The 19,875-nt window shown below is 30.8% G+C and overlaps 1 protein-coding gene across 1 annotated transcript in view; it reads left to right on the top strand.

The window, feature by feature from the left end:
• LOC106639005 (matrix metalloproteinase-14-like) overlaps positions 1-19,875 on the top strand; it is a 797,797-nt gene that overhangs the window by 316,393 nt on the left and 461,529 nt on the right. The window contains exon 4 of the mRNA XM_089589223.1: positions 1,942-2,093. Coding sequence (XP_089445349.1) covers positions 1,942-2,093 — 152 coding nt within the window. The remainder of the gene's footprint in view (positions 1-1,941; positions 2,094-19,875) is intronic.

Genomic DNA, 19,875 nt, shown 5'->3' with positions numbered 1-19,875 from the left:
TGTCAACTGTTTTCCTTGATCTCTGTCAGATGGAGTAGATTATTTTGCATTTATGGTAGTTAAAACTAAAAAAAAATTTTATTTGTCGGATACAATAATTCCAAGAATAATACATTGTACATGTATATATGAAGTCATATCAAATGCACAAATAGTATTTTTAAATGAAATGAATTTTTTCCCGTGTAACTGGACAAAAGTACCTGCAGTATAGTGAGAATCCTTTTTTTCGTTCTGTATTACATGACCATCAATTCGTACATGTATTAATACATATATTATAGCAAAGATACAAGTACTTAAAATGCACAAATCACGTGTAACATAAGTAGTATGTATAAGTGTATGTATTGCATGCACGCACATTCTTTAATACGTAAAAATAATAAAACTTTCCTAACTTAATACCAGATTTTTGAAGACTAATTGAACTTAAATGTAATCTAATTGTCACAGCTTCTGTTATACTGAGTTTATTACCATTTTAATTGGAAGTTTCCCTTCTGCCAGGGGTTCCAAGACCCACACCTGTTTTCTATGGTGATTATTACTGTGAGCTGTAATGTTATTATTATTATGGTTATTGTTCTCGTAGTCATTATTATAATTAGTTATATTTTTATAAGTGTATATTGTTTTTCTTAAAGTATTTGGCTTAAACTTGGCCTTAAGTTGAATTTTTCTACGTCAGACAAGTTATTTCATCTTAGATTACATATGTCCAGCCAAAAACAATTTCGTGCGGTATAATTCAATAGTACTAGGATTCAAACTTAAGTAACAAAAACTCATTCGACCCTAACAGAGGGTGTGCACAAAACTATAAAATAGATTGGAAGTTATGCAGCTCATTGAAATCATTTCATTGTTATAAATAATTAATAACGTAATATGTTTATATTATGTCTGCAAATCAGTCTCTTAGATACTAGCATAACGTAGGAATCTGCCTTATGCCATAATTTGAGAAAGGGGATAATGCACACTTATATTACAAGTTTATATTGCGTTTTTTATTAAAATATCCTTATGGTATACAAGATCAGTAAATACTTAGTAGAGTTAGTGAATTCTTACTTATAAAAAAAAAATTTTTGAAGCATTTTATGGATAGTGTCAATAATTGCGTAAGCCGTGATGCTCACCTAAGCATTTTACGACTTCACTTATCATTTTTTATTTACTGTTTCTATATATTGATGAAAAACTGACTTGCGAAAAAAGATGTTTATTGGCTCATTGTACCAATAGTTTTTTTTTTGTGTGACTCTTAATTTTTATTTTATAACGTAATTCTACGTAAGCTTTTGCTTCAAACCATTTGTTTGCAAGAAAGGTGAGTATTTATCTTACAAATCAAATGCTTTTTACAAATTTTTACTTTAAAATATTTTTTTATTGCAGCCTTAAATGTCCCCAACAAATCTAGAACCAAAAAAAAGGTGTAGTATGAAGTGCTAATATAATAATTTCCTAAGTCAAATGTAATGATTTATGATGTATTTTCACTTTTGAATTACAACGATGCTTTAGTAGTATGCACGTTTCCTCTATTATGAGCTCAACTTTTTCTTATTTAATATAGAACAAGTATCTTGTTTAACCACTAAAAGCTGCTCTCTAAAAGCAAAAATACTATTGACTTACTGTATTCTTAAAAGTCACTTTTTTTTAATGAGATATTGAAAAGTAAATTTAATAAAAATGAGCGATAATGACCAAAATTAGTTCTGGATTTAAAAATAAGATTGTTGAATACAGAAGACTATCAAATGAGAATGATAAAGATGTTAAAAATATCAAAGTAGCTTGATCCTTAGAAAATAACTTTTTTTACTGCATAATTAGTTTTAAAACACTAATTTGTGTTCAGCACTAAGACATGACATATTTTTTAATCAACTACAAGAATGTATATTTAAATACAAAATTTATTTTAAGGATCTAGATGGCGTGTAAAAAATCTGACCTACAAAATAAGTCAGTATCCACGATTACTAGAAAAAACATTAGTTGATAAAGAAATAGCAAACGCATTCTCAGTATGGTCTGACTACACAGATTTGTCGTTTACAGCAAGAAAAACTGGTCAGGTAGTATAACCACTATTTTAAACACTATGATGCATAACGCTTTTAAAAATTACTTTTGATCTCTCTTTTTATCAAGAAAAATCTTTATATATTGATAAGCTGCTATCAGTGTTGATAAAATAGAAATTTTATATTTCTTTTGTCATATATATTTAAATACGAAATAAAAATGATTGGTACTGTACAAACCATACCATTTCTTTTAAGTTGAAAACAGCCATTTAATAAATAATAGACCACATATTGATGTAAATTTAAAGTCTTCTTGAAGGAACGGTGAAAAATTTTTATTACGTAGACGCTTGCATGAAAGGCATTTATTAGGAGTTCTTAATAACATTGTTACACAAAGGACGAATCACCAGTACGTGATAAGCTGACATTAGACATAACGTATGAAAGTATACATAGAATATTTTAGAAAATGAGATTTAAAAAAAGTTGTATATATACATGTCGTAATATGCTTACATGTTACGTTTTATGTTTCTTGAACTAAAGTACATCAGACAGACCCCATATCTAATATTTTAAGCAACGTAGACTCAATGTTAGAAATATGTTAGTTATAAAAAAATGACAAGTAAAAGCAATATTAAAAAAATTTTATCTTCTTTTCTTTTAAATACATTTGTACTGAATATAGCTGTCAGGTTAAAAGTCTTAAAAAAATGCCTTGGTAACTAATCACAAAATACTTTCTTCAAGTAAATTATTAAAATTCTTACAATAATGACGTTTAGTTTAAGTATTGTCCTAATAATTATACTGTTGCTTGGATGCTATAAGAATCCATAATTCTACGAAAGATTAGTGAGTAATTACAATTAATTTGCTTCGCACGCTGACCCCACGTTTTCAGTTTTAATTACATTAGTAAGATAAAACAAAAGTATTTTTTTTTACCTGAACCATCTTTTATCAAAAAGTAATAAAGAATTGAATCAAATACATTAACGCATTGAATTTTATGATGTTATATTAAAACATATTAATTTTTCTAATTTTAGCCATACTTTTGACAAATAAACGATCTGTTACTAGCTGATCTTCGTGCACTCTGCAAACCATCACCATCTATAAACAGTTGTTTAAAGTAAATTAAAAATTCTGCATGAAGAGATTCAAACGTCATGTAGTTTGATATACCATTGAGACTTTTCACTTGGTTCACAACCTTTGTTTTGAAAAATCTTATTTATGATAAAATTTATTTTTATTTAGACAAAAACTGATAAATTATAAGAGACACAACTCAAAGTCATTGTACAGTGAAGGTGAGAACCACACAATCATAAAAATAACAGATACCTAAATGAAATTCTAATTGTTTTATCAAGGTAGGTGGTGAGCTAGCCTCTTTCCCTTCGATCATAAAGTTATCTCACAAAAAATTATAAGTTCATTCAGGGACTGTGGAGGGATTGTGGTGGGGGTCAATATTTCATATTTACCCTACGATAAAGTATCTTTACAATACATTTAAAATTTTTGTAGGGTTAGACAATTATTGAATATGCACCAATCTTTAACATATTGCCGTTAAAACAGGAATATTTCAACAGTTTCCAAAAATATAAGTTTTCTTGGGGGAAAGTAACAAAGTTGTAGGGGGCCACTAAACTTACATGTAAAGGCTGTGTAAGAGTAGTTAGGGGCGTGGGGTGGCTTACACAAAGTGTGTTGAGTTGAATTCACAGAGAAACAAAAAGAATTTTCTTTCGCATAGTTAAATGTTAAGGGGTCAACAAATATGCTAGTTTGGCTTTACCCCTTCAGGCTCCGTGTGGCAACTTCCTATTTTTAGTATTAAAGACTGATTCAAAAATGATGTAAGCTCATAATTTTATAATTTTTTTTTCACTAAATCCTTTAATGAAAAGTAACCTGCTTCAAAATCGTGTCAAAAAACAAGACCAATGACCAAAACTAACGATAAAAGTAAGCAAAAACAGACAGATAAATATGTATAACTTACGGTACAATGAGCAAAAAAACGTTAATGCTAAATGCCTTCATATTTTTCTTTGAACGGTTTTTTAGAAGATTTTGAACCAGACTGATAAGCGATGACTCCTATGATTGATATTTAAACATTAATTTATAAATTTGAAATTCTTAAACATATATGTATATCATGTTGCAAACGTATATGTCTTGAATAAATAAATTTATGTCCTAACATATAAATAACTAAAACAACAAAAAGTAAGTTTGCCTGTATTTTTATCAATTCTAAAAGATTTAATATGAACTGTAATGTTGCAAGCTGCAATGTATGCATAAGTCTATTAAACTACGAAAGACGTCAGTAGAGTACAAAAATAGAACAGTTATAGTACAATACGGTAGGATGTCTTTTAATCTTTAAAAAAGTCAATTCAGGATGTAGTGGGGTGGGAAGTAGAGTCTATACAACTTACGAGGAAGCCCTGGGGATGTGTGGATCCGTTTTACCCCCCCCTCCCTTGCCACATTTTCGGGCCCCCTAACATTCAAGTTTTCTCCCCTCTAACCCCCCTCTGCAATCTTTCCAAGTACCCTTATAAGACTTATTAAAAGCAAATTATTTATCATAATTTATGACTATACGATAAAAATGCTGAAAAGTGTGCAGTCAAATTATTATAAGAATGATTAATTAACTTACATACTGCATTTATGTTAATCCAAGGAATTTACATTAGTCTTCATAATTTTTTTACAATTCTTATAAATAATGATACATTTCATACGAAAGTATTATTTGTTACAAATACTCTTGTTTAAATATTGATATATGAATCATGTAAAGTTTCTGCCGAAATTTGTCAATGTCCATCGTTTTGAATGATTGATCGTTAGTATAAAATGTAACAATAAAGTGAGCCTGGCAGGACTCTTTTTCATTATTCAGTTGTGTAACTGTACAAAATAATATATTCCGAAATATTTTGCTTCTTTTCATTATCCGATATGTATTTTAGTTTTGTATGACATAATCTAAAAGTAATATTTGGAAAATCATTAGGAGTGGTACCTTAAAAAAAATTTTTTATAACCCTCTTTATTTTTTTTCATTTTGAGTTATATGTAACAGTAGTAAATCAATCAGATTTTACGAATTTTTGTATTATTGCAATTGCATCCTAGAAATGGCTTTTTTACATACTTAACACCACTAATAAATGTCGAAGGTAACATAAAAATGTTTCCTTATTTATTATTTTAGTAATTTTAAAATTATTGATGCACTTCAGTGTATATGCTCTATGAGATCTTGGCAAAATTTAATCCTTAAAATTTACTGATCATTATGAAAAGAAAACCAAAATCTATATTGGCATCTTGTTTTAAATGTTAGTATTTTTTTGTAGACGGATTTTGCTCCATTGCTTAATTAGTATTTTAATACGTTGCTTTTGTAACGTTGGGTTTTATTTTCAAAATTTGCTTATGACAGTGAGGTCATGATCATATATACAGTGAGAATAATCAGAATAATCATGAGTGTTTTTTATAACGGAATTAGGTGTCATGTGACAAACTTGGCTTTGACTTTGTCAATTATTTTGAAATCTTGTATTAATTATTAAAAGTTTGTTTTCGCTTTCGAGATTAGCACTAAATGATGCGAAAGAAGAAAAATTATCGTATTATCAAATTAGGAATGTAAAATCATCTTTTGTTAAATATGTTTGGACTAATTCATTATCATACAGACTCAAAGAAGGTAGGCTTTTTTTGTACGTATTTGTTTTTCATTTATTGCATTTTTATTTGAATCGGTTTTGTTCGTTGACATAGTTTCGGCTAAACTACTATTTTAAGATCTTATTTTACTATTTAAAACTCAATAAGTTTTTGGTTTCTTTTTAGAGATTAAAACGTTTTTATCATCGTGGAACCTTTTTTTCTATATCATAATAATTTTTTCATAATTCTCTTTAGTTTTGCTCAATTCTGACATTATTATGAAGCTATTGTTCATCTCACTATTATGCCTGCTGTCATCTTTGAAATTATAAGTAAAACTAAGATCTGCATATTTAACTGGTAAAGTAAAAAAAATTTTAACAGAACTTTGCAATCAAAGTTGTGTTCAAAAATTTTATTTTTAATGCATAATTAAAGGATACATTAAATGTTCATGTTTGGTTTATCAGATCTCAGATAGATCCAGTATGCGGATTAACCCGTAGATGCTAAAGTTATGTTATCTTATTCTTCACAATGAATTTTATGCTTAACGTAGTAAATTGTAATACAAACATTTGTGTGTAATATACGTTACATATTAAACAGAAGAATTATATGACTTGTAAAGTCAGATTCAAAATAAACTTTTTCTTTTAATTGAGATGTTCTTTTTTTTTCACAGAATATTCAGTGGTTTGTGCATAAAGTATGTGGAGGGCAAAGCCCCACTAGTATGTATGTATAATATTGTAATCTACTGTGTTACAATTTACTTTATAAATCCATACACATCTAAGTGAAGGTCTATATTGTGTTCAATGATAAATTTAATATTTATGTTTAATTTACTTTTTTGGCAACTAAAATTTAAAATACGTAATAGTTGTCTCGTATTGATATAGATAAATAATGAGTATACATTAAATATATAGATGTATAGTTTTTTATTCGAACAGTTTTTCACAGAAAAATTTTTACATACTTTCTGACTCTAACTGTTAAATAATTATTTCACATTAGACACCTAAAAAAACAAAAAATAATTTTTCATGTTAACATTAAGAATTTCTTAGTACAAACCAACTCTGTAGAAGCATTGTCATAATGATTAATTATTTGTCATAGGCAACGATAAAATAAGCTGTCACCGCTTTTAACATGACAACTATAGTAAATATGTAAATGCTTCTATGCACAAGGTCATAAATGGGATTATTACTTTATACATTACTCTTTTTATAGTATTTTTCCATTAATATTACATATTATTAATTTTTCTATTTTTTACTTATTTTATGCATGTACCTATTGACTGTACCTTAATTCCTGACTAATATTATAATTGCGTAACGTTTAAATTTTAGTTCATGAGGTAAATACGTTAACGATTATTATTTAAAACTTCCAGTGCAAAGTTAATATTAATGTAACTATTTGTATTTATTACTCTTTTTATATGTTGCTTTATATTCACTTAAATAAGGGACGGTTTCTTTTTTAACTTAATTAACAGAAGTATTCTTTAAGAAATATGTGAATTCACTGTTCGTTGTTCAAATTACACTACTCTAATTTTAATTCGATTATTCCCTAAATATTTTACGACATATACTATCTGTTAACTTATTTCTTTGAATGATAAAGATCTTTGCGTTATCATCTCATATTTTTCGTAATTTTTTGAGAAATTTGGCATCATTTAAAAAGAATCCATGACTTAATTTACATATTTTAAGTAATGGCTCTAAAATGAAAAGTTTTATTATTTTGATATCATTCTACTTCTGATACTCTTTTAAAGTCAAGAAGGATTTATTAAAAATTACCTTCTAAATAACACTGTTTTTTTTATAAAATGTTTAGTATCATCGTTTAAGCTTTGTCATGTATTATCAACTATTTCTAAGGCTTTCTTTGAAATGATGGAAGCTGTACTCCACATATTTTTACTAGTTAACAGAATTTTTTTTAAGATTGTCCTGTCAAGAATATAACCTTATTTAATTTTAGAGTTTTAGAGTGATGAAAAAGTTTGTTGACTTGTCACTTCTTTAAGAAGTGATGATAATGCAATACCTGTCAATGTCATAAATAAAACTTTTTTTTGGTTGAAAGAAAGTAAGAAGTTTAAATTTCGTACCCAATTATCTTAACTGTCCCACTTAGACCATCATCGAAAAAAGTTTTTTTTACACTGCCACAATTCTACATCAAGAATTTGTTTTTGAATATCGTTTAACAGGGGATACAAGATACTAAGCGTTCCTATATACGTCATGTTACTTGTCGTTATTTGTTTCTTTAAAATCATGTATGGGTATAGGTAAACTAGAACTTTTATAAGTCTTATTCTCTGACTCAAAAATCAAATTCAATTAACACAGTGCATTATTTCCTTGAATATTTATAAAATCTTCTAAAGAATAATGTGTTTTTTAATTTTTAAAACTTTTAAGTACTTCATTTTAATTTAATATCGATAGCAAAAAAGATTCTAGTTTTAAAGAAATGTAATATCTATTCTACAGATAGTTATAATTTTTTGTACTTGTTATCATCCTCCTAATTTTTTTATTCCGTTGTTCCAAGCCTTATTTTTACTTCTTTTACAGAACAATAAACTTTTTTTCATTCACACCAGTGTTGAGTTCTAATTTTGTTACTTCGTAAATAATTTTTTGGCTACCTTAAAGATAAAGAAGTAGATCAATAACTTAATGCCTTCTATCACTTATTGATAATTATTGTATCTTTTTTAAAAAATTTACTATTCAACTGATTGTCAGAATTAAAAATCAAAGTAGCTCCGTTACGATTACAAGTCATCATTAGTTATCTTTCATTCAATTTTTTGCAATTCATACAGTAATAGAGTAATATTCATGTAGACAGAACTGTCCAGGAGCAAAGGGATTGTTTACAATCGTAAGAGCATTAAGAGAGGGGGCAATAAAAAAATTAGCAAAATTCATAATATAATAAAAATTTGCAGTGGATATTTATCACTTTCACAAAGTCTTATAAGGAAATGTAAGAGGTGAGTGGGGCATCAAGAAAGGGGTTATTTTAATGACTCTTCTCATCACTACATGTATGATAGTACATAGATTTTTATGTGGAAAATTATATATACAGGGAAGTGGGTAACTATGCAGATAAATAAGAAGAAGTTATGTGGACGTCTGCATCATTCAACTATGTTATTAACATACACTTTTTGTTTGGCATTCTGGTTGTTAGGCGTTTGTGTAAAATGGCCAGTATAATATACAAATGTAAGAGTCAGTATACCTTAATGACCTTTAAGCTTTTGAAAAAGAAAATGAAATAATTTAAAATCGGTTAATTTTTCATTAAAATAGGAATAAACTGTGTCATTCAACAATTTATTGCCCGGATAATTTATACGTTTAGTAAATGTATTAAATCCATAAAGTTATTATTTCAATATTTTTTTCTGACACAATGAGACAAATTGATGTGTTCATTTTTGTTCGATGCATATTTGGCGCTCGTAACTGAATTCTAACGCATGCGCAATAGCAAGAAGACGAGACGCCGTGACGCTGCACTTCAGCGTCGAATACCTATAGTTTACTCACTCTCGCGCAGTCAGTCTGTCGATACGCACTCCCTGCTTTTCATATTTCCCTTTTGATTTGATCTTGCTTTATTTCAGTTCAGCTTACGATTGTATCCTTGATTGTTAAGACTAAAGATAGCATACACTGAAGATAGTGAGAATAAACGTGTCCGTGTTTTATAATAAAAATGACAGTGTTGTACATTTTATTGCCCGATCACATACCCACACATCCATACTGCTAACAGGTTATGGGCCCGGAAGTGTAGTGTGGTTGTGTATTCAAGACCTCCGCTAGCCACCATTTTTTTCTCTGTGATCGAGCCCATCTTGCGTTTGCTCGCATTTTTTTTTGCCCTCCGCGTTTTCTTGCATCCCTTTTCTTACAGGCCATCGACGAGGCGGCGTAGAGATTGACACTGGTGAGACCGAGCAGATCTGGGAGGTGACAACTGGCGGGGCGAGAGGGATTGTGAGGGATTTACGAAAGAAAGAAAGTAAGTAGCTGATAATGATGCTTATGATGTCTTTGTCGGTCATTATGTTGACATAATGTGTTTTATTTTTCGATGGTTCGAAACCGAAATTGCATGAGAGTGGTAATAATATATGTTATAGATATGATGGGTATGACAGTGGATGGGATTTGTGAAGCGTTTTATAAAGCTAGTATTCTGTAATTTTCAAGGGTCAAGAGTCGGCACGTGTTTTTCCTCGCGTGAGGCAGGCTTGGATTGGGGTACGAGGATTTTCATTTAGCTGCTACAGCTATAGCTACCGCTGAGGGGGACGCCTTGAAGCGGGGAGAGGGACTTTCGTTTCGGCCATGACTTGCGTTCGGTCAGACCGAGCGTATGTATTCCTTTCAGTAGGCTTGGTAGCTGATGGCGCGCACAGAGCAGCCATCTTAGATAGACTTGTTTACTTTTCCAAGTCCCCGTACAGTGCGGCCTCGATTCTCTTCGTGGATTTTCACGCTCAGACTAGAGGTAAATGCCGACTCAAATTAAAATGCAGAAATTTAAAATTTCTAACTTTGTTGTAATACGCGTCAGCACATCGTAATTACAGGCATACGATTGTGCTCAATAGCATTGGAATTGTGCTGCTATTGTGTATGACTATAGACATGTTACGTTTGCATGTTCAAGTCATCTGATGTATCTCGTCCTATGAGTAGTGTGCATGCATTGAGCTCGTGTGTGCGTGCTTGCTCATGTTTCCCGGTGACACAAATGGGGTTAAAATGGTCACTGGGAAGTAATATATATAACTTGATCTGAGTTATTACAGGAGATATAAGTGACGATTACGATACAGGAGATCAGTTTAACTTAATGGAAAAACGTGGAGATATAATTTACACTATTCCTTAACACAAGCAGCACATTCCAGTTAGAGGTTCTTTAGATAGATTAAAGATAGAAGATTTGAATACAATAAGTCACGTGCAAACAAAATTTAAGATAGACATAAACAAAGGGAACCTTTAACAAGATAGCAAGTTAAAGATTTGAGAGATGGAAAAATAAATTTAATTGATACGTCATCTAAAGATAAGAATAAAAATTTGAGAGATAGAAAAATAAATTTGATTAATACCTCATGTAAAGATAAGAATAAAGATTTGAAAGATTGAAAAATAAATTTGATTGATACGTCATCTAAAGATAAGAATAAAGATTTGAGATAGAAAAATAAATTCGATTGATACCTCATCTAAAGACAAGAATAAAGATTTGAGAGATAGAGAAATAAATTTGATTGATACCTCATCTAAAGACAAGAATGAAGATTTGAGAGATAGTAAAATAAATTTGATTAATACCTCATGTTAAGATAAGAATAAAGATTTGAGAGATAGAAAAACAAGTTTCATCCATACCTTATCAAGGTAGCAAATTAACGATATAAAAATGGAAAGATAGTTTCGATGATACCTCAACTAAAAATAGCAAAGATTTAAAAATAGAAAGATAGCCTTGATGGATACAAGATTATTTTAACAGGAAAGCAAATTAAAGCTTAGCAAAATAGAAACATACATTTAATTAATACAAGATTATTCTAACAAGATATTACATTGAATATTTGAGAAAAAAAAGAAAAAAAAAAAAAAAAAAAAAAAAAAAAAAAAAAAAAAAGAAAAAAGAAAGATAGATTTGACTTTGATTAATAAGCCTGAATAAGTGATAGAAAATAATAAAAAAAAAAAGAAAATGAAAAAAAAAAAAAAGATTTGATTAATACATAAACTATAGATAGCATGTTAAAGATCTGAACGATAGGAAAGATAATTTAAAGAAACAGAAAAATGGCAAGCAGAAATAATGATCTTAAGATAGAATTGACTAAAGGAGCCAGGAGCCCACAAGAAAAATATTTAGGGGATTCAAAAGTTGACTGAAGATAGAGAGCAGACTTTAAATTTAATACTAGATAGATTATCCTTAGATTATTAAAACAGATAATTTTTTTAATCATCCTACGATAATAGTGCAAAAATTAATGATACGAAAAGAAGTGATGAACAGATGAAGGCGTATTAAATATACAACAAAATTCACACTGTTAGATTTGATCCCGCAAAGCAAAGTGATATTAAATTTTGCGAATTCCTCGATAGATTAAGATGGATTTTGAATGGATTTTGATAAATTTCAAACTTGTTAGTAAAACTCAGAGTTTTCTTGAAGATGAGAAAAGAGATGACTTTTACCATAAGATTGTCAATAAAGTACCAGATGTGAAAATTGCAGATTCTAATAGATTGTTTAAAAGCGAGAATGGTTTTTCCTATAAATATTTAAGTAAAGTGTAAAGAAGGTTAAAGTAATATAGAATTGCTTGGATTTAATGCATCGAGTAGTATGTTTGTTGTTGGACCCGAAACTTTGCTCTCTACGCGCACGGAGGAAACCAAAAATATATGAAAGAAAATTGTTTAAATGCGTGAATAAAAATTCCTCCGTGAACTTGAGAGCGAAGGGAGAAAGGTGGATTTCGGGTCGTAATAACAAAGACTTAATGGTCCTAGATAGAGTGATATGCGCCAATATGCTCGCTGGAAACTTGACATCGCTTCGTCAGCTTGTTAGTAGATGCATATGTATCTATTTAGATAACCTTAAGATAGATAAATTTGACCCACGCTCTAACGAGACGTTAATTTCCGATGCCTACAGAGTCTTCATTGGATAGTGGAACTAGTGCAAGAGGGTCAGAGTACAAGCAACAACAAGAAGCGTAAAGAAATTATAGATTGCTTAATAATAGAATGTGTCTTTGCGGCAATGGCTGAGAAGGTTCAGGAAGTCTGTACCAATTATAGTAAGAGCTGACCTATGATCCTAAATAATGGATCTGAAAAAGATTGTTTAGATACCGCTCAACAAAATGAGTTTAAGAAAACCATTGAAGATAAAAAAATCAATGATAGTAAAGAACTAATGATCGGTGAGATTTCAGAGGCTTAAAGTCCCTTTATATAAAGGTATAAAATACTTAAAAGAAATAGCAGAGCCATACTCTGAAACGCAAGATTCGGGCATTTATCGTTAAAATATCTTAAGGATTGCAAAGAAAGTTTTTGGACAATAAAATTTGAATAAGTCTGTGGACGATCACTTCATTGCATTATGCAAGGTGTGTCATATTGCTAAAATTTAAAGATTGCCTTTGAACACTAGAAGAGAGAGGGCATCGAAACAACTCATCCTAAAAGATACAATTTCATGATAGTATACACAGACGACTACTAAATATTGACAATGGCATACCCTGTGAAAGTGAAAAATAAAGCAAGAAATTGTATGGACAAATTTGCGACCAGCGCACGAAATTTACTGGACTTTAATGCAAAGATGTGCTATTACAGAACTGACCAAGGCACAGAGTTTGCAGGAGGTCGAACAGTGGAAATTATCCAGAGATTGGGAGCTGAGTCTCAACTGATCTGTCCAGACAATCTTCAATAGAATGGCGTTTCAGAACGAATCAATCGCACATTGCAGGACAAAGTGTGAACCTACATATATAACTCAAGGTTTAGGGAAAACATGTTGGATCTAACCTTAGGTGCTGCAGTATATACATATAATTACACACTACACCTGTTCAACAAAATAACAGCTCCCTTAGGAAATTTTACCCCCAATTTAAAGATAGAAATAAATCAAATAAGATTTGGTCGTATGACCTTTATTAAGATACAGAGGAACACTGGAACCAAATACAGCCCACAAGGTATACAAGTAGTACTGGTTGGCTATACTACTACCGGCTACATTTTTCTAAGACCAGAGGATGCAAATTTTATGAGGTTCTGGGTGTAAGATTTCATGAAAGACTTGTATTTAGAAATGTCTGGAGAAATGATAAAATAGCAAACTGAAATAATCATAAGACAGACATTAAATAAGATGAATGGTTCTTCAAGTTTAGCAAAGATAGTATAGTAAAGATAGAAGATACTTGGATTATTATTAGAAACGGAGGGAGAACAAGGAGTCAAGATAAAATAAGGACGATCGAGGAAAAATAAAGAGCTTGTTCAAGAAAACTTCAAAGCAATCTATGAAAAATTGGAATCGATGCATACAATCAAGTATGGAAAATTGTAGACAGGCCAACTATGAATGTTGAAGAAAGCAAGCCAAACATTATAGATTCCAGACGAGTCCTAAAGAAGAAGATAGACGAAGATGGGAACCACGACGTTTAAAGTAAGGTTGGTGTGATTTGTGGGTTTAAAGATAGGAATAAGTACGACTTGCAAGAGACTTATGCTTCTGTATCTGGGTTGGCTCTTGTGAGATCGGTAATATCAACTTTTAATAAATTTAACTTAGAAACTTGTCTGCTGGATGTCAAAACAGCATTCATGAATGTTTCAATCAAGAAAGAAAGAAATATAGAATTTCCTGAAGGTATGCTTGACGAAGATTAACTTCAGAAAAATAAAGGATGTAATCTAGAAAACCCTTTATAGACTCAAGATCAGCTTGAAGAAATGGAACGAGTGTTTTCGTATGGTGCTGCACTGAAACTAGTATCACAAACGCACACCAGTAAAACTTGCCTTTACGCATGGAAAGAAAAAGTTAGCCTTATAATCTTGATTCCATATGAAGATGATATCATGATAGCAAGAAATTGGTAAGTAAATCAAAAGAAATTAAGATTGGTCTGCAGTCTGACTTTGAGATATCAGATCCTGGCGAGGTTGGCACTTTCCTAGTTATCACAGTAAAAAGAGATAGAAAACATAATTCAATTTTACTTACGCAAACACCATACTTCGACAAAGTTCTGGAAAGGTTTGGATTTACCGACTCAAAACCACAAAGAACATCAATGTTGACAAATCAAGCCCTGAATCGGCAAAGAAAATAAGACAGAGAAGAATCGGAAGAGACTGGAGAACTAAACAAAACTAAAACTAAAGAAAATGTACCTCACAAAGAAGCAGTTGGAAGCCTGCTGTATCTGGCTAACACAGTCAGACCAGACATCTCGCACTCTGTGAATGTATTAAGCAGACACCAAATCTGCCCAACTGTTGACTAGAAAATGGTCAAACGAGTCCTTCGATATTTACAACACATCAGAACTCTGGGATTAACCTACAGAAGCCGGAAAAATAAGCTGGAAGTCTTTTCAGATGCGAGTTTGGCAGACTGTAAAGGCTCAATTACAACAGGTGGATACTCATAAGATTGTATTGCCATACAGTTGCTTGGAAGATGAGAAAACAGAATTACGTTGCAATCTCAACCTGCGCGGCAGAATACGTGGCGATGAGTGATGCAAGGCAGGAGCTTATAGGATTGGAACACTCAATCAGCTTAATGCTGTCATAAATTCTGTTGCCTGCAGATCTTTGGTGTAATAACAAAGCCGCCGGAGCAAGTGCTAATATAGATGGTGGCAAAAGACTCAGACACATGACCGAGATCAATGCTCACTATGTTAAGGAATGTAAATGCCGAGGAAAAATAATCGTTAAATGGATTCCATTCAAGGAACAACTAGCAGACATTTTTACAAAACCCCTGCCGTTTGAACTGTATGAAAGACTAATGAAAGAAATTTTGAATGTTAATCAGTGTAAATTGCATGATAATTAAACTTGAACTTGATATAGTAAAATTAATAAATTGATAATAGATAGATAATGATAGTAGACATGCCGATTAATGTATTTTTCTGTGTATGTTTTAGCTTTTCGCAATCAACCCCAATGAGTGATCAAGAAGCCGACGTGTTCCACATCTTCAGCTGATTGCTTATTCATTTGAATATGATTCCTCAGTGTTAATATTCCAATATGTCTTTCCTTTTTTTTCATTTTATATTGTTTTGTTAAATTCAGATACGAAAGGGAGGGAGTGTTAGATGTATATTTGGCGCTCGTAACTGAATTCTGACGCATGCGCAATAGCAAGAAGACGAGACGCCGTGACGCTGCACTTCAGCGTCTAATACCTATAGTTTACTCACTCTCGCGCAGTCAGTCAGTCTGTCGATACGCACTTCCTACTTTTCGTATTTTCCTCTTGATTTGATCTTGCTTTATTTCAGTTCAGCTTACGATTGTATCCTTGATTGTAAAGACTAAAGATAGCATACACTGAAGATAGTGAGAATAAACGTGTCCGTGTTTTATAATAAAAACGACAGTGTTGTACATTTTATTGCCCAATCACATACCCACACATCCATACTGCTAACAATTTTAAAAATAAAACAATTATTTTACTGCTTAGTCAAACAACAATTCAACTTAATTTCATACGTTAACACCTTTGATATGCATAAACCTTATATTTGTTTCATGTCTTTGATTTAAAAAAATTTTTTTAGTTTATGAATCTTTTTAAAAAATTTTATTTTTAGAATCAGAACATTTGTTTTTAATATTTTAATTGAAGTAATAAAGTAATATTTACATTGAAGAGTTTTTGTAAATAATGTAAAGGTGAAATTAGATACGATTTATTTTTTTTATGAAAGGTTGTGCATGGTGTAGATTCTAGATAACAATTAGAATTTCATTAAAATATGCAATATACTTTAATAAAGGGTTTGAGGTAGCCTCTTTAACTTTCTGATAGTAAATTGGGCAACAAGCGAAGTCCACAGTTTAATACTCTAAGAGCTGATTAGTTGTACTTTAATTGAGTATTGATACATTATGTCGTTTCTTATATAAAATTGTCAATGCAGTGATTAAGTTCATTGAGACTTGAAGAAAAAAAACCAGTGTTCCATAACACTCTTTTAACAGTAGTATGGAAATGTGCTTACAAATGTTCAGATAAAACAATTGAAACGTTGGTATAAAAATGATAACGTGTTGCAAAAAAGTAAGGGAGAGGTGCTAAAAATAGTTAGATAAAAAAAGAGTTCAGCTGAAATAACAAAAAAAAAATACAAAAATCTCACCTTTTGCAGAGGGTTGCTAATGCAGTGCCGAGGGGGCTCAATTATGGTCCTAACAAACGTAAGGTGTAAGTGAAGGCCGAGGGGTGAAGGAAGCTAATGTTTGACTTAAAACTGTAAGGAGGCCAAGAAAAGTAACCAATATCAAGCCTAAAAAAAATTACATAAGAACTTAAAAAATGTAACCTTATTGAGAGGAGCACTGAGAAACAGTATTAGAAGTTATGTGGTATAATCCTCTTGAATTATTATGTATAGCAAGATATCAATATATGCTAGTCTTTTTCCTTCATTTTAGTTGACGACTGAGTTTCTTTTGAGTGTGCCTTTTAAAGGTTACTAATAACGAACATCTTCTCAAGTACATTAAAGTCAAAATGAAAGTAGTGTTATTTAAATAGCTATTTTAATAGAAATTTACAAAATAAAAATTTTTTAAATTGTTTCAATATCTTTACATTTTAACATTAACTATCTAGAGTGATTTGCTAAATTGATTAACTACCTCCGTTTTGAGTATTTAGTAAGAATAGGAAAAATAATAATATAATTATTATTCCTTTACTCAAACAGAAATTTATGTAAGAATAATAACATTACGAAACGTAAGTATGTGATTTAATAATTGAAAAATTAGGTAAAGACTTCATTACATTTATTAAGGTTACATATGAACAAAAAATAAATTTTGTTTGTCTGATGTCTCTAGATAATCAAGTTAAATACTGTTGTATACAACGTTGATTCACAAATTCGTTTCTAGTTGTAAGAACTTTTGTCTATGATATGGACAGATATTTTTATACTCTGCATTACCAAAAACCTAATAAAAACAACGAAAAAAATACTTAAATTCAGCCTTGGTGAAAGGGAATCTAAAAGGGGCTTCGTAAAATTGTGATAGTAGCTGAGGGGGGCTATGGATGGGGCAAAAAAAATTTATCCTAATAAAAACAACGTTTAAATAAATTTACTAGTAACTAGAGGAAAAGCTTAAAATCGCGGTTCTTTGGAATCGTAAGGGGCACTGAAAGGAGCTACAAAGGGGACCAAAGGTAGGAAAAATGAAAATTCAATCTAAGAAGATGACATGAAAACAAATTCAATTTTACCTTTGGTAAAAGGGGGCTGAGGTGATCTAGAAAGGGTGTTGAAAAGGGTGAATGGATAATGTGGAAAATAACCCTTTTTAATAACTATGAAATATAAAAAGATATATATTTTTTATCCATCTGTTTCTGTAATGTAATTTTGAAGGATCAGTTTAATAATTTTCCTATTCATACTTTTTCTGTTCCACCAACCTTAAACACCCCTTAGCCTCCCTTCAAACAAGGTAGTATTCTACTAATTTTTTATCCTTTTTAAACAGTAACATTTTTATTCTTTTCCTGCAGCAACCCTTTACAATTATAAAAACTAATCTCACTCTCAGCTCTCCTATAAATATGGTGAAATGTTATTGCTTCATACAAGATTTTTGTTAAACTTAGTTTTTGTTTGCCCACTAGCTTATTTCCCTTGGCCACTCCTACAATTTAAAAGAATCCCCGACTTAGCCCCACCTCAAGTTAAGGCAAATGTTTTATTGATTTTAATACTTTTTTTCTTGGGTTGTTGGGGAAAAAGATCAGTAGCAAAACCTGTCCACCCCATAGACAAAAATATTAACCAATAACAAATGAAACAGTGTATTGACTTCTAACATGATGATATTTACCTAGAACATTTTGGGCCTTGAATGTAAAGAAATTGTTTTTTCTTGTTCATGGAGAATTTTGAGAGTTCTAATTTGGTCCTTACTTTTTATATGTAAAATAAAAACATTGAAAAAAATTGTCCAAGGATGTCTTTTAACCTTACATATATTTATGTTTTTGTAAATAAATTAAAATATCCACATTATTTGTTTCCTAATCTCAGGCATATAAAAAAATTGTTTTATTATTATTTATTGCATAAACTATTAAACTGAACCTGCTTGTTAGCTCACTTTGATTCACTCTACAAAGATCATTTTTATATTTTTACTTTTAAAGCCATACTGAAAAAACTAAGTCGTTAACTAAATTGAAAACTTAGGACAAGTACATATTAAAATCTACCTGTATCATAAAATATTTTTAGAGGGTCATACACATAAATCCCAATACTGTTTCTCAGCACTACTGAAAGTAAGATCAAATTCTTTTGAATTTTTCGTTATACTTGTAGGGTTTAATTTTTCCCATCCCTCAACTCCCTTGAAATTTTAAAGGATCACTAATAAACACATAAATCGATCTTATCACGTCAGTAGAAGATGTTAAAATAATAAGGTATTCTGACTTGTGACGTCATTCCAAGATGGCGCAATCACTGTGTTTTTTTCTTCAAATTTTCACCAAATGTGCAAAACTAGCAGTGAAGTTCACGAGGACGTCCCAACTAATGATAATGCGTTTAAAAACTTCAGGTTTTAATAAGCTATCGAATGAACACTAAATTTTTTACATCTTCACTTGGTAAGCAATGCAAAAAATGAATGAAATAATCGCGGGCATAAAGTTGATTAAAAAATATTTTATTTTTTGTGCTCACCATGATCCAGTTACAACGAATTTGAAATATAGTCAATAGCGATTCCCGATGCATTAGAGAAAATTTTTCGTTTATTTGTCAAAAGTGTAGTTTTAATGAAAATCAGTACAGAAAAAAAGTACTGCAATCTAGCAGATTGTACCCATCTACTATTTGTGTATATATACATGGTTGCAAGCTTCCTCGCCTCCGCGATCATAACAAAGTCCCATAACCTCTGACGAACTGTCAAAATTGAAGCAGTGTGTGGCAAAAACATGAATAAAAGTTGTTGTATAAGTGGTTGTCACGATAAATCTGTGAAATGTTGTCTTTTCATAGATAAAGAAATGATTTCATTTCGGTCCTCTGCACTGATACTTTTCTATTTTTTGTTGTCCGGAAAAATCACAGATGGAATACAAAAAAAAGATTTCGCAGATTAATCGTGACAACCACTTATATAACAACTTTTATTCATGTTTTTGCCCCACACTGCTTCAATTTTGACAGCTCGTC

The sequence above is a fragment of the Copidosoma floridanum genome, unplaced genomic scaffold, assembly GCF_036245765.1.
Source record: "Copidosoma floridanum isolate Cflo_tuat_1 unplaced genomic scaffold, Cflo_Japanese_pri ptg000008l, whole genome shotgun sequence".
Classification (NCBI taxonomy): Eukaryota; Metazoa; Arthropoda; class Insecta; order Hymenoptera; family Encyrtidae; genus Copidosoma; species Copidosoma floridanum.
The sequence above is the reverse complement of the archived record's forward strand: the minus strand, read 5'-3'. Positions and strand labels throughout refer to the sequence as shown.